Source organism: Chionomys nivalis, chromosome 21 (assembly GCF_950005125.1).
Source record: "Chionomys nivalis chromosome 21, mChiNiv1.1, whole genome shotgun sequence".
Classification (NCBI taxonomy): Eukaryota; Metazoa; Chordata; class Mammalia; order Rodentia; family Cricetidae; genus Chionomys; species Chionomys nivalis.
The window spans coordinates 24,106,140-24,126,690 of NC_080106.1; the positions used below are offsets into that span (position 1 = coordinate 24,106,140).

Sequence of the window (20,551 nt, forward strand, 5' to 3'; positions counted from 1 at the left end):
AGATCTAAAAAGTAAGATAAAAATTGAAACTGTCGTCCAAGAGGACAATATCTTGCAACCTGGAAGAAGTGGGAAGCTTCTTTACCCACACATTGTAACTGTCACATACAAGGTGGTGACAGCGGGGCTTATTGGTTGGGGACAGATGCAAGGGGCACCTAATTATGGCTTATTTTTGCTACCTTTTTACAAGTGAGGGTTGTCTCATGCTTTCTTCTTATCCTTTTGAGTCCGTTCAGTGGAGATATTGGTTGTGTCTTCCCGAGGTCAACATTACAGTCCCAATGTTGGCAAGGTCAACGACTGCGAGCTTGGGAAACAGTGGCTTACATCCCAGTTCTCCTTACGTTCTTCACTCTGCTTTTTTTTTGGGGGGGATTAAACCTAGGGTCCTTTGAAGCAAGCCCAATTCTTCGAGGACGCGCTTGGGAAATGGGAATGACAACGTCTTCCTGCAGAATTCTTAGAAGGAAAATACAGGACAACCCTAGTAGGCGCGTGCCAGGTGTGCATGGAGCAGGCAATCAATGAAATAATCTGGCATGCTAATGTCAGCTCCTGGAGTTATTATCCATCCATTCTCTAATTCTAGCTAGGTAAGGGGTGCATTCTACCGGCTGTAAACTGTGTAATCTTCACTTTGAATCTCTCCCGGCAAACCTAGGAGAAAAACGCGAGGACCCTTTTAAGGGGCGGGGCCTGGAGAGGGGTGGGGCGGGGCTCTAATGAGCACCGGAAGGAAGTCGGGCTAACACATCAACAAGGGGCTATGCTGCTGCGGCCCCTAGGTGCCTGGGCTGCCCGGTCGCTGCGTAGCGCAAGCCCCGGAAGCCCCGGGAGCCTCGTTTCGGGCACCGGGCCGCTGTGGGCACCTCACCGCGCCTGGCCTCCGGGTAACTAGTAGTTTTTTGCCGCCTCGTAGAAGCCACGCTGGTCCCCTCCCCCTCCCCTGCAAGTCCCCGGACTTCCCCGGTGCCCGAAGGAACTGTGAGGACCCGCACTTGGGGCTCCAGCGCGGCTTCTCGTCCGTCCGGTTTCCTGGTCAGATTCTTTAGGCCTTGGGAGGAGAAGGGGCGGAGCTGCCTTTTACCAGCTCTCTGTGGATACAGGTGCCTGCCGACCTAGAGGGCGGGTTCATGCTTCTGAATTTCTTCCACTCTTGCTGGCAGTGGGACTCCTCCTCTTCCGAGAGTTGGCAGTGTCGCCAGCCTTGGCCAAGAGAACAGACAGCCTGGGTCGCAGCTCTGAGCCTAAGCCCACCAGCCGCCCTTCGGAATCTCTTGAGTGTAGGTCATTCCTTGTGTCCAGTGTGGAGATCCTAGGCACATGATACAGGGGAGAACGGAAAGTAGAATATACCAAGCGAAGGAAAGTACGCAAGCCCAAATAGTGCACGATATCACATTCAAGACCCAACCATAGAGGATCCCGAGAATGGTAAAACATTTTTTAAGTCGAGAAGAAACAAATCTAAACATGACTGTGGTTATTTATCAGATTAGCACAGAGAAGAATGGATAATTGAAACACGAATTTCCTTTCTTTTTTAGATAAAGATAGAGAAAATGATAAAGAGAAAAAAGCAGTGGTAAGTTCCTCTTTGCATGCCTTCTCCAGTGTAGAAGAATGTCTTCATCTTTTGAGCCGGAGAGGAAAGCATTATGTGCCCACATGAAGAAACAAGTACGAGACGCTATCCATCTCTAAATAACTAAAAAAGCGAGGATGAGAGTGGGGGCGGATTTCAGTTAGTAGCGTGTGCTTAGCGAGCAGGAGGTAAATTCCTTTCTCAGCACCAGACTGAGACGTGGGGTAGGCGCGCATCCTAGTCAGATGTGGCTGGAGACTGTCTGTGTACTTTGACAGCACGCCCTTCTGTTTTTTGTAATCCTATTCCTTTCCTTCCTACCCTCCCTTGTGAGCTTGGGACTAGGTTTAGCTTATGAATTGCTAGACACATAGCAGGCCTCATGTGGGAAACAAGCCAGGAGGAAATGGTGTTTGTATCTTTGCATTGAAATTATGGGTGATATTTTCTATGTGATGACTTAAATTTTTTCTGTGGTCATACACCCCTAATAAAATGTTTTTAGACATTACTTTAAGAAGGACCTAGGCACAGGAGGTGGTGGTGCACACCTTTAATCCCAGTACTCGGAAGGCAAAGGCAGACGGATCTCTGAATTTGAGGCCAGCCTAGTCTACAGAGTGAGTTCCAGGATAACCAGGACAGCATAAAGAAACCCTGTCTCGAAAAACAAAACAAACAAATAAAAGGGACCCAGGCAGAGACTTGGGGGGGGGGGTGTTCAATGGGAAAAGTGCTTGTTGTGTAAGCGTGGGGACCCCAGCCCTTGAATAAAAAGCAAGGCATGTGCCTGCCATCCCGGCGCTGGGAAGCAGGGACAGGAAACTCCCAAGGATTCACTGGCCATAGTGTGGCTGTTTGATATGGTTCAGTTTCAGAGAGACCTGCCTCAGCAGTTAAGGTGGAGAATGATAGAGGAGGGTACCCGAAGTCTGCTTTCTGGGTGCACATTCGTGAGTGCATGTACTTGCCCACACATTGTACATCCATAAAAGAAGGGCCTGGGCTGGGTGTGGTGGCGTATGCCTGTAATCCTACTCAGAAGGCTGATGCAGGGGGATTACAAGTTCCAGGCCAGTCTCTACAGAGTGAGCTCTCGTTTAAATAAATAAACAAACAAACAAATGAAAATAGAAGCCTTCCTTTGCCTGATGTTTTTTCCTTCTGTGTTCCTGTTTATATATTGCTTGCTCTATTGTGAAGGATTGTAGGAGCGGGTGGGGTGCTGGCTGAGCACATGTGAAGCCTACATTTACCATCTTTTTGGGGTTTTCTGGTGGGGATAGGGGCAATTGTTTTCCAATGGTCTCTGAAACACTGGAGTCCTTGTAATGAATGAATGATGTCCAGCTCGAGTTCCTTTTGGGTTTCGAGGGGAGAGGAAAAGTAGTTTCCGGGGAAGAACAGCAACAGAAGGCCCGGTGGTGCCCTGCAGAGTTTCTTCTTGCCTGCCCCCTACTACCTTGGGTTCATTTTTGTATTTACTCTGGGTCCTAAAGGGATGAACTGGCATGGACGTGGGATTAGAGGGTGGCCTGGCATCTGTGGGAAGTGTCATGGTCCATTTCTGGGTACTTGCTAGGTTCAAGGCTGGAGACCTTTTCTGCCAATCAACAGTGTACTTACTAGGGAGAGTTTTATATTGGGTGTGGGGGCCTGTTGTGATAGGTGTCACAGGTAGAATGTGACAGGGGCCACCTAAGGTCCTGAAAAGGGGCCTGTGGGCTTGGGTATAAATTCCACCCACCTGCCAGGATGACTGCCTTTGCAGATCATCACATATCTATGGGTACTTCCAGCCTGTGTGTGTAGGCTGTGTGTATCACTGTCTGATAGAGTCCGCACTTCTCTGAGTGACCCAGAGGATGTGTAAGAATGTTCGTAAGGACCAGTTTGTCTTATGCTGAACTGTGCACCTCTTGTGATCTGCTGGAGCCAACACCACTCGGTCTGTATCACCGGGAGTGCCAGGCTGAGCCTTGGAATTGTTGGGCATGCCTCCCTAGGTGGCAGCCATTATGTCTAGGGTGTAGGCTCAGTCTGGTTTCACTTATTGAACCCCTTTTGCGAGTTTCAGTTTTCTGTTCTGTGAAAAACATTTGGATCCCCTTCCCAGTGTCTAGGGAGGTTAAACATAGTGGCAGAGGCTGCACACCTCTGGTAAAAGTCTCTGCTCCTATTTTTCTTCTCTTCTTTGCTGATACCAGTCAGTGATTGAGAGCGGCTTCTCTGTACAAGTCAGTGGGTTGGATCCTAGACAGCATACACATGCTTTTCAACCTCAGAGCCATTGATAAGACTCGGGTTACAGAGTCATTTTTGTAGCTGACATACTGCAATCTGAAGGGTGAGACTAGGGAAAGGCTCAGGACTGGACTGGGCAGACAAGCTGTGTGTGGGCTCAGGTGATATAAGGGAAGGCACGTTGGATCGGGTTGAGGATGTAGTTCAGTGGTAGACAGCTTGATCGGCACGTGTGAGGCTCTGGGGTCGACTCCCAGCTTGTTAACAAAAAGAGAGGGACTGGCTCTGGTGTGGATGGATCGCCTGATTTTTCAGTAGAGGGCAGGACGGGGGATGCTTTTTCTGTAACTGCTGAGTGGAACTTTGGGGGATTCCTAGACTGGACCAACTGGGCTGTTTACCCTAATCTAGTGGTTCCTTCCTGTTCTCGGGGTGCTTGATTTCCATTCCTAATGCACATCTGTCTTCTGCCAGGTTTGTGTGGAGGGCAATATTGCAAGTGGGAAGACAACATGCCTGGAGTTCTTCTCCAATACAGCAGATGTCGAGGTACGGCACCCACACTGGGCTTGAAGAAACCTGAAATGCCTCAGTGGGATAAGTTATGCAGGGCACAGATAGCCCCGTCAAACAGAAGGATGCTGTCAGCCGCCAGTGCAGTCCGCACGTGTGATCTAGCGTTTTTAAAAGCCTCGTGGAGTGGAGCAAAAAGAGCACCCTGAGACACCCCAGATATTAGTGTGTCAACAGGAAGTCAGTGTTAATGTGATAAATGAACTGCTTACATTGTATGTTTCATACTAAGTCCTTGGGATTGGGGCATTTATTTATCACAGCATTCTCAATTTGGACCTCAGATAGTTCTCAAGTCATGATTTGTCAACCTCGGATTTTATTTATTTATTTTTAGTTTTTGCTATACAGTGCTGCAAAAGCAGAATACATTCAGTAGACGCCATACTGTGATGTACCGTGATACCCAGTAGATTAGTATAGTTAATGCATTTTCAGCCTGCTCTGTTTTCAGGTCAGGACATAGCCCCACTGTAACTAGAGGAACATCTGTGGCTGAATGTCAAGGTCCTAATGTGTACCTGTGATGTCCCTGAACCCCCATGTCTAGGCCAGCTTCCCTGGTAGACAGCATTTGCACGAGCTGTTAGAACTTATTGCTGGGAAAATTGTGTCCTGTGTGACTCCACTGGGCAAGGAGACTTGGGAGGTTTGCCAGTTTCCTCAGGTATATTTCCTCTTTGCTGGTTTGGGGCTGTGTCCTCTCAGCAGTTAATAGTAGCTGTCAGTGTTGGCTGATGTCTCTCATCAATCATCAGACCAGCACGTAGGATCACAGCCCTTGTCTTGAGTAGTGAACCTCTCAGTAGAACTTGCAAAGTGCTTATGTTCTCACTATCGACCTTGGGGCCAATTAACAACAGAAGCAGCAGCAAAAGCTAATATCCATCCAATGCACCATGTTAGCATGCTTTATATGCAAAACCTCTCTGAGGTCAGCATTGTTACCTCTGTTGAGAGGAGGAAAGCAAAGATAATCGGCGTTTAAAATTTATATGGGGTGATAGTTAATTTTAGGTAGCAGCCTGACTACATTAAAGACTACAGCAGCCTCCACACTCAGATGTGGTTTCCGTTACCCAATATCAACTAGGATGTAAAAATATTAAATATAACATTCTAGATTTAAACAATTTATAAAATTTAAATTATGCGTTGTAGTTGGATGTGCCCTGTGAAACCTCGTGCCATCTTACTCTGTCCCGTGTGAATCGTCACTCTGTCTAGCATAGGAGAAAGACGGCAGGTACCAGGCTTGCTGTATGTGATGCTTCAGGCGTGCACTGGTGATCTTGTGCACTCCCCCGTGAATAAGGAGGCTGGAGGACTACTGAAGCGTGATTTCTGCGCACATTTAGAGGGTGTTTCCAGGGGAGACTGATAGTCAATTGGTGGATTTTTAAGTAGGGAATATGCATGAGGACTTATAATTGGCTACAGGACCTGGATAGAACAAAAAAGGAAAGAAAAGAATTTCCTTTCTCTTCTTTCTGCTGTGGGACATCAAAACTTCAGGCTTCCCAGCCTTGGGACTTTGGGACTTAGCCCCAGGTCCCAGGCTTTCAGCTTCATACCTAACATTACACCAATAACTTCCCTGGATCTAGACTGAGCTGTGCTGCTTGCGTCCCTGGGATCCCAGCTTTAGACAACCTGTCACAAGGCAGAGTTCTTAGCCTCCATAATTACATGAGCCAATTTTGCTAATGAATTTCTTCTTGTATGTCAATTTCTACATTTATATAATTGGATCTGTGCCGTAGAAAGCCCTGACCCATACAGTAGTGCACATGGGGCCAGGTTCCAGCTCAGGCTGTGAATTCCAGGGACGCCACCCTTGTTTGTCTCCAAGCTGGGAAGAACTCGGCTGACCTTGGTAAGCCCGCCCCACTGCAGACTGAGCTGGTTCTCAGTTATTTACAGGGTCACTTCTGGAAGTCACAGGAAGACCCCACCTAGAGGGAGCTGTGGCCTTTCAGAGGCCTAGCTCATTTGGCCCACCCTTGGCACCCAGACAGTAGTGCCTGCCCGTCTGTCTGTCTTCTAAACATGGCGCGCTGTTAGTGTGTGTTCTTTCCTCGCAGGTGTTAATGGAGCCTGTGCTCAAGTGGAGAAATGTCCGAGGCCACAATCCCCTGGTGAGTGCTTTGCTTCTTGTGCAAACTGCCAGCTTCCCTGTGAGTACCTAGGAGTGGCGGTGCTGGAACCCGAGTCCAAGCACACCCGCTCTTTGTCTCCACTGTTAGCTGATTCGCAAGAAAGGAGAATAGCAAGTCAGAGATTTCTAAGGCTTGGGTGGGCGTGCACAAAACCAGGAATTCTGTCAGCTGTCTTTAACAATTCCAAGTGGCTCAGCTTTCCTTGAACCTAGTTCTAGGTCATCGTGTTTCTAGATAAGCCTCTGATTTGGCTTTGGGCTTTATTATCTAGTAATGGATCCCCCGTTGTTTACCCTGAAGCCACCTATCTTCCCTCCCAAGTAGGGCCTGGACGCCAGGGCTGTGCTGTGCCTCTTCTCTCCCCTCCGCCCAGAAAGCCCCATGTGGCCTGCTTGAAAATGATGGACAGAAAGCAGACACTAGCAGAGGGGATGAAGAAAGGGGTCTTGGATCTGGGCTCCATCCCATGTTCTAGGTGTGCTTAGTGTCTCCCAGCTAAGACAACTGCAGTTTGAGCAGTGCCTTGCAGTCCTCTGACAGACAGCACCTCCTGGAGTTCATTAGACTCACTTCCACAGCAGCAGCACCTGCGTCTACTGTGCTTGCTGCTGTTTGGTAGGATGCAGCTGCACTGCCCAGCCTTTCGTGTCGGCTTGCTCATTCAGTCAGCGAGCACTCATCACCTGCCCTCTACATGGCACACACTGCTCTGCATACAAGGGCACTGAGCAACGTGAAGCCTCTGGTCTGCTGGCACTAATATCAGTGTGAGGATGGAGGAGACAGTTAGAAAGAAGAATGGGATGGCTGAATGTGGGTGAATTGTCATCAGAGAGGCTTCACCCAGCAACGGATGGAAACAGATGCAGAGACCTACAGCCAAATCTTATGTGAAGCTCTGAGAACCCTGAGGCAGAGGGGGAGGAGGGATTGTAAGAGCCAGAGGGATCTAGGACACCACAAGATTGCGAAAGCTTTCCAGAGAGAACCCACAGAATCAACTAACCTGGGCCTTCATTTCATGTCTCGCACAGCGCTCTTCAGCCCAGGAGAGACGTGTCTAGTATAGAAAGAGCTTGGACAGATTTCCTCTAATTTTGTCCTTAGAGATTTGGTGACTGTTGAGTGATCAAAGGCTGATTTAATTTTCCTTATGTGCCCCATAAAGCTTAAGGTGGGAGTCCAAAGGAAGCATCTTTTTTGATGACTATATATCACACTGCAGAGGGAGGAGCAGAGAGTTCTTAGTGAGCCGACCGGAGTCCAAGTGTGTGTGTAGGTGACAGGATTGCAGGCTGCCTCTGTTTACGTAGGGTAGCAGGAGAACGCTTCTCTGTTAAGGTAGCATCTGGGCAGAGACCCACGCATGAGGGAGGGAGTCCTGCAGACATCAGGAGGAAGAGTAAAGAGGCAGGTTCAAATGCCCTGCTTGGCATGTTTGTAGAACACTAAGGAGGCACATGTGGCTATAAGCTGATTGGCCAGAGGAAGAAGGGTAAGAGACAAGAGGATGGCTGCGGATTTCTAGGGCCTGTGGACCAGGATGGAGGTTTGGATTTGATTTGAATACCATGCAAAGTCCCTAGAAGGGTTGGAGCAGAGGGAGACATTAACAAGCTCACTTTGACTGCTGGATGGAGAGTAGATCACAGGGAAACTCAAAGTCAACTCTGTGAATATCTGAGTGCTTCTTCCTTGGGGAGCACAGTGCATCTCTGTCTGGCTGTTGTAACTGCATTCACAAGTGTCTCTGTCACCCTATTCTGAGAGCCCTTCATCTGTCCTGATTCCACCTCTGGCCCCAGCCTTGCCCATGTAGGTTTCTGGAAATGGCTTTCAGTTACTGGTAGACCTGGGGCCTGCATTTGCCACTTGGATGCAAAGTGCCTTGCCTTTTGTTCTGCAGGGCCTAATGTACCACAATGCCAGTCGATGGGGCCTCACACTGCAGACCTACGTGCAACTCACCATGCTGGACCAGCACACTTGTCCTCAGGTACAGACAGACCTAACTTCCAAACTTATCAAACAAAGCAAAGCATCCTTCAAGTTCAGGATGTTGTCTGAGAGGGAAGTCTCCTGACAAAATTTGTTGGTATTTCATTCCATACAGTCTTCTCTGACTACAGCCAGTCTCCTGATGCCTCCTGAGCTCGTGTTTTTGTGATTTGACCACCGGTAGACTTAGCATCATCTAATCAGGGTGTAGCAGCACTGTCACCTGGGGACTTACACATTTCCTAGCCCCTCTCCAGATCTACTGAGTCAGAAAATCTAGGGCTGAGGTCTTGCAGTTTGTGCTTTATCCAGCTGTCCAGGACTCCTGAATGCATGTTTGAGAACTGTTGATCAGACCGCCGTGGAGTCTGGCTTTCACATTCTTGAAAGAATCTGATTCACCTTGGGTAACAGATGGCCAGCGCTGTTCAGCCAGGTGTTGAGGCAGGACAGGACATACAGGGCTGCTGAGGCCCTTGTGTCGGCAGGAGCAGAGTGTCTTAGGAGATGAGGTGGACCATGAGTGACAGACACCTGTGGGCAAAGCTTTATACACAGCCAGAGCCTTTCCATGTAGGAAACAAGACATTGGCATCGTCATTAGGCTGAGCGGTTGGAGCCAAGTCTGGTTACCTACAACTGCAGTTACCATTCTTCTGTTGATACCAGTCTTTTCAGATCGACAGATGTAAATGAGTTTCTCCTTCCCCAGATGTTTCCTTCAGTGATAGAGAGCAGAACACCTACAGTTAGCATCGTTCCCCCTGGTTTGCCCTGCCTTGCCTAAGTGGGCACTCTGAGTTATAGCTAATGGTGTGAATATCATGGGATACAGCTGACACCTGCTAAGGAGGCAGAGACAGAGCTGATTGGACTGAGCAGGAGAGAGGGTGGCTGAAGAGGGAGCCAGAAAAAACAGGCAAAGAACGATAGGAGCAGCATGCAGTGAAAGGACAGAAGGAACGACAGGTGCACAGATCCTGGGCAGCAGACAGGTGGGCAGAGAGTGGGCTGTAGGTTTGAATACCTGTGCTGCTGTGGGCCACACTGTGTCTGCCCACAGGTGTCAGGGTAGAAGTCCGTTCTGCTTCCCAAAGGGCGTTGTAGCTGAAGGAAAGAGATTCATGAAGGGTGTGAGCAACTTGCAGAAAGGTGATGTCCAGTCATCCTCTTCCCTGCTGGGCAGAGAACTGCCCAGCTTCAGCAGGCAGAGTCTCCAGAATGCTTCCCCAACCCTAGCCTTCTGGGGTTGCCTCAGACACTCTGGTCCTCAAGTAAACAAGTTCCCTGTCTCAGGGCTCCACTCACCAGGCTGCGTCAATTGGATAGTACTTGTCAGCTTTGCTAGCATGTTCCGTATCCTAGCTGAGTCTCCCCTCCTGTGACAGAGGTGCAGCAGTGCTGCTGGCAGCACCCCACCCCCTCCCCCACACTGCCACCTTTGCTGTCCTTTGTCCTCTAAACTTCAGCATGGGTCAGGTCAGGGTGCAGGGAGACACACTGAGCCTCATGGCACATGATGTCTTCTGCCATCCTGTTGTCCTCTCCTCACAGCCTGATGGTCAGCAAAGATGGGAGGGACACAGGCAAGGGCAAGAGGGGTGGGGCACGGTTTCAGGGCTTCCTGAAGCCTCCTCTGCTTCACCTGAGAGTAAATCACTTTTTCCATTCCTTTAGATGTCGCCTGTACGGTTGATGGAAAGGTCAATTTACAGCGCAAGATACATTTTTGTAGAAAACCTGTATAGAAGGTACTGTAGTTTATATAGTCTATCATTTATGAAACCTCTGATTTTGTGTGTGTGTGTGTGTGTGTGTGTGTGTGGAGGCCAAAGGCCAACCGTGGGTGTTGGTCCTCAGGAGCTATCTATATTGCTTTATTTTTTTTTAGATTTATTTAATTCTATAAGTGTATGAGTGGTTTTTTGCTTACATGTATGCATGTGAACCATGTGTGTGCCTAATATTCACAAAGGTCAGGAAAGGGTGTTGGGCCTGTGGAACTGGGGTTATAGATGGTAGTGAGCCACCATTTGGGTGCTGGGAACCAACCAGGTCCTTTGCAGTAGCAATAGATATTCTCAATCATTGAGCCATCTCTCTAGTCCTCTGCCTTGCTTTTTTGAGACAGGGTCACTCACTGGCTTGGTTATTACTGAGTAGGCTAGGTTGGCTGGCCAGCATACCCCGGGGATCTGCCTGTTTCTACTGCCCAGTGCTGGGTTTGCAAGCAGATACCATCATGCCTGAGCTTTTTACATGGGATCTGGGAGTTGAACTCGGGTCCTCATGCTTACACAGACAGTTGACCAACAGAGCTATCTCCCCAGCCTTATACCATTGATGTTGGAGTTTGCCTATTCACCTGATAGATATGGTACCGACAGTACTGATGAGTTTCTGTTGCTTTATAATATTATATAACAACCACAAAACCCAGTAGTGATAGCCACCTTCCTTTATTGCCAGATCACTTGGGAGGTCCTCCAGGTGGCTCCCTTTACCTTGGCTGAGCTTAGTAAAATGTCTGGGAATGAGCTAGACTAGAATGGGCTTGGTTAGAATGGGTTTGGCTAGGGTAACCAGGGGAGCGCATTTCTCTTCCTCTTGCCTGCCATCCCCTTTGGGACCAGAAGCAAGCATGGGCTTTTCATTGCCTGCGGTACGTAGAGCAAAAGTGGAGATAGACCAGCACTGCACAGCTGCTCCGCCCTTGCTGATACTCCACGGTCCTGTGCTCACAGGAGCCCCTGGCACAGTGCAAGGCTACTGGGAGGATGAAGATTTGGGAAGACTAGAGTAGTCAGCCTGCCCAGTGTTTATGCAGTTTGTGACTTTTCACTCAGAGTTGGCTTCTGTCCTCATGGGCACAGTCTTTTGATAGTTGGAAGGCTTCTAGGGGACCATCCAATGCTTTGGCGTCAAGTGTGTGCGTGGTTCCCTGTCCTTATCAGTGCCCCAGCTCCCAGTGATGTGGACACCTCCTGAGAGCTGGTCCTGATCCTGTGCAGGATGTTCCTGGCTCCCCAGAGCCCTCCCTCCCGTCCACAGCTGTCCTTATTGGTCCGCACCAGCCCTTCCTGACCATCTCTCTCTTTTTAAAACTATTTATTTATTTTTATTTTTTATGTGTGTCTATCTGTGGTGCCCACAGAGGTCAGAACAAGGCATTGGATCCCCATGGACTAGAGCTGTGAACAGCTGTGAGCCGCCATGTGGGTGTTGGGAATCGAAACCTGTCCTCTGCAAGAACATCTACTCCTAATTGCTGAGCCATCTCTCCAGCTCCCTGATCTTGTATAAATGGGTAGAGGCTCCTTGGTTTTGCTTTTTGTGTAGTGCTGTGGATCAAACCCAGGTTGTCGTATATACAGATAAATACTTTACCGCTAAGCTACACAGCCCTTCCCCCCCTGCTACTTTTAATAATGATTTCCTTTGTAGTATTTAAGACATTTATTTGCATTGCTAACATTGTCTAATTTTAATATATAAAAGTGGCAGTTTCATGTGGTTCAACTTAACATGATGGTTTTATTGCTGTTACTTGTCCCCAGATGGATCTTATGCTTTTTGAGGGCAGATACAGTCTGTTCTTTAGTGCCCTAATCTAAACAAGTCGGGAGGACCTTGCTTACTGCTTGTTCACTCCTGGTAGATGGTTTTGGTCTCCAGCCAATTTGTTCCTTAGTGCCTGCTCTCTTTCATACACGTATTTTTCAGGGGGCAGTGCTCCTGCTGGTCCTGAGCTCCCATGTATTGTGTGGTTGAGTCTGCTATGTCTCTCCATCTCTTCCTGGGCAACCTACTGATACACAAGTTTCCTTAGTCCTGCTGGGCCGGGCCTGGGAATCTCTGGATTTGTCAGCCACCTTCTGGTTGAGGAGCATGATGTAAGGAATGAGGTCCAGCAAATGCCAGCCACTACGTGTTGAAGGAGTCCACCATTCCTATACCTTGGCCCTTTCCCTGGGGAGTAGACCTTCTGTTATGGAAAAAAAGATTGAGTTCTGAGAGTTGTCCTTAGGACAGGGTTTATGGTGCAAGATTTCTTCTTTCCTGCACCCAGCCTATGGTTTCCTTCATACATGCTGCCTCTGGTTTGCTGGTTGGGGTTTTGCACTATCTTTGTTGTAAAGGTTCCTAGGTTTATTTCCAGGCAGAAAGTGGGGCAGCTGTCAGCCAAAGGCTTTCTGTTTTCATGGAGAAAAGTTTTGTTGCAAGGAGGCCACTTATTCATCTCAGCTGCCCAGCTCCAAACTAACCACACAGAAACTGTATTAATTAAAACACTGCTTGACCCATTAGCTCTAACTTCTTATTGGCTAACTCTTACATCTTAATTTAACCCATTTTTATTAATGTGTGCATCACCACAAGGTCGTGGCCTACCAGCAAAGTTCCGGCACGTCTGTCTCCTGTGGCTTCATGGCTTCTCCCTGACTCTGCACTTCTCTCTCCCAGCATTCAGCTTAGTCTTCCCTGCCCACCCAAGCTCTGCCCTGTCAACAGGCCCAAAGCAGCTTCTTTATTCATTAACCAATAAAAGCAACACATAGACAGAAGACCTCCCACACCAAAGTTTTTTGGACCAGGGCTACAGAGAACCAATGGGAGGAAGAAGGGAATTTGGGGTTCCTATAAGATCACTCTTCTTGCAATTCCGACATGCCCAGTACACTGGGTTGTCATAGTGGGGTGCTATTGAGAGAGGAGATTGTTTAGGGCTTTCTGCCCTTCACCCCATCTCATCCTGCTGTATGAGAAGTAGTCACTGAAGGCAGAAGGTGCTGAAAAAACAAAGATGCAGATAGATCCAGATTTGTGCAAAGTGGCACACCTTTAATCCTAGCACTTGGGAGGCAGAGACAGGTTTATCTCCAGGTTTGGGGCCAGCTTGGTCTACAGAGTGAGTTCTAGGACAGTCAGAGCTACACAGAAAAATCCTGTCTCAGAAAAAAACAACCAACCAATCAAACAGGCAAATAAAAAACTGTAAATGTGTCCTGTGTCAGTTAGGAAACAGTTTGGGCGTCAGTGACCAGCTTATATATCATCCCATATGACTATCTGAATGTCTTCATTTGCTCTTTAAGAATACATGCCAGTTTCACATGGTGGATAATACAGTTATAACTAAGATGTCTGAATTGTCAATCTGTTTTTTTCTGGCCTATACCACATGTAATATAGAACTAGGTTCTTACCTGTGGGAGCTCAGTTGGGTACTGACATGTATGGGTATCAACTGTAGGCCAGAAGTTTGTGTTTCCCCACTTCCTGAGATGCCCAAGGGAGAGACTTGCTAATGGTGGTAGTGGGAAGCCCTTCCACAGATGGGGTCTACTCATGACTGACGTGGCAGTGCTGGGTTGATCGTTTCCCTAGGAATCCTTGGATCCTTTCCTGAGGACCTCGGGGTGGGGACCTGGCTTTGCAGTCTGTAATCGAAGGTTTGTATTTCTGGAAAAGCCCACAGACATGCATTGGGGCTCTACATCTCCTCAAAGCAAAATTTCTTTTTCTTTTCTTTCTTTCTTTTTTTTTTTTTTTTTTTGGTTTTTCGAGACAGGGTTTCTCTGGTTTTGGAGCCTGTCCTGGAACTAGCTCTTGTAGACCAGGCTGGTCTCGAACTCACAGAGATCTGCCTGCCTCTGCCTCCCAAGTGCTGGGATTAAAGGCGTGCGCCACCACTGCCTCAAAGCAAAATTTCTAAGTGTTCTTGCCTTTGAGGTTTTGAAGAAGTGAAGAGCACCCCAAAGGAGAAGCCCACCTCTTCCAGTGAGGGTGGGAGGCAGAGTGAGTGCAATTGTGCCAACAGCAGCCTGAGAGCTTTGTGTAAATTGTGGAAGAGGAACATTGGGGTTTTATGTGAGCCTCAGAAACAGGAATTTCTGAAACTGGGCACTGGGCTGTAATGCCAAGCTGGAGGCGGTGCGGAAGCATCCTAAGACAGGCCGTTGAGTAGTAAGCCCCGTGGGCTGAGACATTGACTGCAAAGATCTTACCACACTGCCTGGTCCTCCTTTCTCAAGGTCAGGAAGAGAGGAAGGGAGTGAGGCTCAGCTGGGGTTGTGGCATTGACTCGCCCGGCACATGGGAACAACAGGCAGGTCCTCCCACCTCCCCTGAGGTGGTTAGGCCACAGAAACACTGGGATCCAGGTTAGCCTCACAATTAACAGAGCAGGTGGGACTGAGGGTGAAGCTGGGGCTGGAATCGGCCCCATAAGGCCCTATCAGAACAATAGGAAACAATATAGTTAAGTATCAGGTTTGTTTTAATGTGTCTCATGCAGCCTAGGCTAGTCTGGAACTTTGAAGTTTTACGTAGCCCAGGTTGTTGTTAATCACGAGATGCTCCTGCCTCGGCCTTTTAAGTGCTAGGCTAACAGGCAGGTGCCACAGCACACAGCCTGTGATTTTGTTTTTGGAGCATTAGGTACTTTCAGCTGAACTGTGAACTGTGGAACCGTCGCTGGCTCCCATGATGAGGTGATTGAGTGTCTCTGTGTTTTGGTTAGGGTCACTGTTGCTGTGGTGGACATCATGACCAAAAGCAACATGGGGAAGAAAGAGTTTATTTCACTCTCAGTTCTGTATAACAGTTCATCATTGAAATCAGTGAGGGCAGGAACTGAAGCAGGGCAGGAACCTGGAGGCAGGAGCTGATGCAGAGGCCATGGAGGAGTGCTGCTTCCTGGCTTGCTCCCCATGGCTTGCTCAGCCTGCTTGCTTATAGAACCAACGACTGCCAGCCCAGGGATGGAACCACCTACGGTGTCTGGACCCTCCCCCATCAATCACTAATTGAAAAAATGTCCTACAGCCGGATCTTATGGAGGATTTTCTCAATGGAGGTTCCCTCCTTTCAGATAACTCTAGGTCTTGTCAAGTCGACATAAAATTCCTCAGCACACTCAGGCTCTGACTCTGTACGTCCCATGCTCTTACTTACTCCCTTTCTCCTTAGGAACGGTTACAATGACAAAATAGTTATGAAAGTATATCCTTCCAGAACCTTCTGCCTCATTGCTCAGAGAACAGACTAAAGTACTCTAATCTGCTTGGAGTTCAATTCCAAAAGCGTTCTCCATCAGTCAGTACTACAGCCAGCGCATGGTGGTGGAAGATCAGACACATGCTGAGGGGCTTGCCAGTACTACGTGGTCATCATTTGTGCAGTGTGCTCTTGGCGGTGCCCTTGCAAAGAGAAGCCACCCCTGGGTCCTCTGGGGAAATGACACAGCACATGGCTAAATAAAAACCTCTGTATTCTCCTTGCAGCGGAAAGATGCCCGAGGTTGACTATGTGATTCTGTCTGAGTGGTTTGATTGGATCATCAGGAACATTGATGTCTCCATTGATCTGATAGGTAAGGCAGGCTCTCCCTGTCCCTTCCCTGGAGGATCCCTGGGTCTAGCTGGAGTCTATCTGTGAGGTTCCACCATCATGATTCTTTCTCCATCACAGTTTCCCAAAGGCAAGCAGAATTTCTTCTCCCTGTGAAGGAACTCTGGCCATGGTTCCTTAAACTTTCTTCCCCTGGGCCAACTATGTCCAGGCCCCTGATATGTTCTGATCTGATGGCTTTTCTGTGTTGTGTGGCAGGGACAGAAACTGGAGAGTGACCGATGCCAGTGGCTTGCTGGACCCTGTCTAGGAATGGAACTCCTTTAAGCTTCATGATAAAGGGGATTGGAGACTGAGCAGGCTTGGGCCAAGGCCCCTGCTCTTACTAATAGCCTCTCCACCCAGCCCTGTGCTGTCCTTGTCTTCGCTCAGGACCAGGAGCACGGCAGTCAGAGCCACTTGTGTTTTTAAATCTTAGTTTATCTCCGAACCACTCCTGAAATCTGCTACCAGAGATTAAAGATGAGGTGCAGGGAAGAGGAGAAAGTCATTCCGCTGGTAAGAGGCTAGAGCCACTTCCCCTCTTCTGCTGGCCCTCCCCTCCTTGCCCACCATAACATCATCAAGGTTATCTATAGCAAAAAGTAGGAAGTAGAGCTGAGGGCAAACTCTACACATGCATGTACACACATGCACACATGGATGGATACACACACCATGGATATGTACATTTGCCCTTGTACAGTAGTTTGTCTTCACATAGTGTACACACACACAGGCACACACACACGCGCGCACGCGCGCACACACACACACACCATGGATATGCACATTTGCCTTTGTACAGGAGTTCCTCTTTAGCTGTGATGTCACTTCCCCGACCTTCCTTCCACTGCCTTTCTCTTGCCCCTAGGCCTCTCACAGTGACACCTGCAGCATGCTGACAATATTTGTTCCCAATTTTCTTTACATTGTGAGCACTTTTAGATTGGTCTTACTTCCTCTGTCCTTCAACATGTTTCCTGGCCGGGCACCTAGGAGTTGCTTGGGTAACATTGGACTGCACACCTTATGTGTATGGCTCTCCTTGAAGCTCTTTTGGGACACCGTGGTGCTCTAGACTCAAGATCCGCTGGGCTGGGGGACTGAAAGGCCTGTCTAATCCCTAAATCCCAGCTGAGTTTTGCCTTGGCCCACCCACAGCCACAGCCTAGGCCGTGCTGTGATGGACTTGGCATTTCTGTGCTCTCCCAAGAAATGTCATGTCTGGCGTCCTTCCAAGCCACTGTGCAAGGAGCTGAACTAATGGTTTTGACAAGGTCTTTAGGACAAGCTGGCCTCCTAGTACCCAGGGGGAGACCAGTGCGTATGAGAAGGCGACAGCATGGTTTGTAGGCCAGCTTCTGGGATGGAGGGCAGAAGTTGCTGGAGAAGGTGCCCGGGCAGCTAGCATACACAGGCTGAATGCTTGAGAGTGTAAGTGGGCAGGGCTTCCCAGCATGGAGGTAACAAGGGCTTGGAGGCCTCTATCTCCTCCCCCTTGTGCTGCCCACAGGAGTGGTCCTTACGGACTGGACAGTCTCTGTAATGAGTGGTCGGCAGGGAGAGCTGAGTAAGGGGAGAGGTTTGATTCAGTCCTCTTGGTGATAAGCCAGCTGGAAGGTATAGTGGCGCTCAGTGGTGGTACACCTTATCATTGGTAGCTTTATACTTCATGGTGGACCTAGGTCTCCCACTAGAGAAGTGGCAAGAAGCGGGGTGCCAGGTGGGGAGGTGTGCCTTAACACTCGACTAGGGAAGGCCAGTGGGTGGTGGGGATGCACTGGCCACTTAAGCCGCAGGCTTTTCATACAGCCATGTTGGTTGTTACAGGGTCCTTTGTTCATTCACTTCCTAATAGTCCTTAAGAATTCTCACCTGCCTTGTAGGCCTGCGAGACCTTTGGTGGGTGGGCTTTTCTCCCTTCCCACTCCCCACAGCCTTTGTGTTTCTGTGGCAGGAATACCTGAGAGCTATTCACCGCCTCTATGAGGAGTGGCTGGTCACTGGTAGCCTTTTCCCAGCTGCAGCCCCTGTTCTGGTAAGTCAGTGTCCCTCCAGGAATGGAGACTTTCCTACGGGGAGAAAGCCCAGAGAATGTCGCCCATACCATGGAAAAGAGCTCTTTCTCTCTCTGCCCCGTTTCTGGACAGGTCTCAGAGGGACTTGCTCAGACTTGAGAAAAGACTGGTTACCTTAGTAACATGTCACCCACACAGCCAGCCTCGCTGCACAGGAGTGCCTGAGCTGCCTCTGGACCTGGTTTGCTGGTGGGTGACACAGAGCCCATTCCTGATGGTTAGGTGACTCGTCGTCTTCAGAAGGTCTGACAGTGACGGCTCGGGAGGGGCTGAGGGTGTGGAAGGGCCCCACTGCCACTGACTCCAAACTCTGTGACTGCACAGTGGGGTGACAGTGTCCTCCTATCATAGGTCCTACTGCTTCTGCCTTGTGTTCAGTTTGCTCTTCCTGCTTCCTTAGGCAGACAGTTACCACTTGAAGCAGTCACATGTCCAGAAGGGAACGCTGAGCTTCTGTTTATGGCCGCAGGCTGTGGGCCACATAGATGTTCTGGCCCTGAGAAGCAGGTGGCAGGGCTGCAGCAAGGGACACCTGCACCGTGGGAACGTTCAGAGTTTGTTTTCCTTCCCTGTGAAAAGAAAACCTGAGGGGGTTAAGGAACTAGCAAGGGGTCAGAAGGCTTTCTAGATGTTTGATTCCCTGGTTTAGTTCCCAGCACAGCCCCAACACCCAGTTCCAATGAAGAGAAAAGGCACTGATGCCGGGATGGATTCTTGGGTGAAAATTCAGCTGAGAGTGTAGAGTCCTGGACTTGGAGCTATGTGGTTTTGACCCTTGTGACCTTTCAGCCTCTTGCTCTTCCCCAGGGAGGAAGGAGTTGCTCAGTGTAGCCTGTGACCTATTTGCTTTATTTCCAGGTAATTGAGGCGGACCACGACTTGGAGAAAATGTTAGAACTCTTTGAACAAAACCGGTCCCGGATATTAACTCCAGAGAATTGGAAGCATGGCCCGTAGGACTGGACATGGCCTCAGTCTAGAAGACGGTGCCAGGAATAGCCTAACAGGGCCAGGCTAGCTGTTAGGAGCATTTGAAAGCGTCTACTCTCAGGAGGGTCTGTTACATGGTCAAATCTATTTTCTTTATGGTTTTTTCATTATGGGACAAATGGCTTTTGTCGTCAGATCCTTGCAGTACACATTCCCCCAGGTGCCCCTCCTGGTGGCTTCCTGAGGCTGAAGGCCTTTGGAAAAACACTTGCTACGTTCTGGTGTTGTTTTAGCTGCTGTGCATCAGGCCGCCAGTGGGGCAAGGGAGCCCTCCTTCCACCCAGGCAAGGATTTAAAGCTCGGATAGGTGTGGGGACTCTTCAAGGTCATATAGCCAGTGCCCAGTGGAGCTGGCACCATTCAGACACCTGGCTTAGGTTGCCTCCTCCTGAGCTGTTCCCCTGAGTCCTACTTCTTTGAGCTCCAGCCCCCCACCCCTCCTCTTTGTGAGAAGAGCTGGCAGTATGGATTCCATCCCATTTAACTCCTGGGCAAGTTTCAAGGAGAACCAACAAGACTAGTCTTTGGCACACCTCTGTAATTTGGCCAGAGCCCAGAGTTTCTTGGCACGAAGGAGCTGAAGCCTCTTCCCGTTTGTCATCTGCCCCTCAGTGTCCACAGGGGAATCTGCATTGGCCTTGGACAGTGCCAGTGTCTCTGAGGATGAAGGCCCTCCCCAGACTGCTGCCAGTTTCATGCCGTTCTGTGTCAGAAAAAAGACTTTTGGGACTTGGACCCTTTGCCCTGTGCTGAGTGAGGCCAAGGGCAGCGAGCTGGGCTCCTAAGTCCCCATCACTCTCCATCCTTTGTGTGAAGAGCAGGGCCTTTGGAATTACTGAGTGTTTGTGCCCCAGGGGGAGAGACATAGTGGCCTTAATCTTAAAGTGTGTTTCCATCTGAGCGGATGTCTTGGACCACAGAGCATGAAGACATCTCAGTGGATCAGAAAATACCTTAGCTTTGCTGGGCCGTCACTGCACACAAAAGATACAGCTGCTGCTTGAACCAGTCGAGACCAAGAGAAAGGAAGACCATTCCTCTGGGGAGAGTGGGATTGCACTGGAGTTGGTGGGGTGCATCTGGAGAAGACTGGGTGCTGACTCGGAACGGTTACCGTGTACTCTGGAGAAATGCAGCATGGTGGGCTGCCGACGAGTGAGTGGCAGATGGTCCTGCTCTGCCTCGCCTCTCTGTGGGTGCCTGGAATGCCAGTCGGCCGCAGAGAGGGCCAAGAGTCCAGCTGATGATCCCTCCTGTTTGGGCCAATTCTTGGGCCCTTTCTGTAGTACGAGAGATAGCAGCTAAGGGGACCATCCATCAGTACTTACAGTCCAACGGGGATAAAGCATAAACCCGAGAGGCAGGAACCCTTGTGCCAGCAGTCCTGGCGTGGGGACATCTTTAGTTTGCAAATGAACAGTCCAGCACCTGCCCCTCTGCTCAATCAGAATACTTGTTTTGGAGAGAAATGTGATTTTTTTTTTTTTTGTTCTGTGGCAGCCAATAAATTCTACATCTAAACCCGA

At 49.3% G+C, this 20,551-nt stretch overlaps 1 protein-coding gene across 2 annotated transcripts; it reads left to right on the forward strand.

The window, feature by feature from the left end:
- Positions 1-754: 754 nt before the first annotated feature.
- Tk2 (thymidine kinase 2) lies at positions 755-20,551 on the forward strand. Of its 2 annotated transcripts, XM_057754151.1 has the most exons (11): positions 845-893; positions 1,170-1,437; positions 1,551-1,588; positions 4,307-4,381; positions 6,490-6,543; positions 8,471-8,560; positions 10,240-10,313; positions 15,849-15,937; positions 16,394-16,473; positions 17,915-17,995; positions 18,894-20,551. In XM_057754151.1, exons 5-11 carry the CDS (start codon positions 6,496-6,498, stop codon positions 18,990-18,992), a joined length of 561 nt encoding a protein of 186 aa, XP_057610134.1. In that variant the 5' UTR covers positions 845-893; positions 1,170-1,437; positions 1,551-1,588; positions 4,307-4,381; positions 6,490-6,495; the 3' UTR covers positions 18,993-20,551. The 2 variants fall into 2 exon arrangements, with proteins under 2 accessions (XP_057610133.1, XP_057610134.1); XM_057754150.1 differs by lacking the exon at positions 1,170-1,437 and having other exon boundaries at positions 755-893.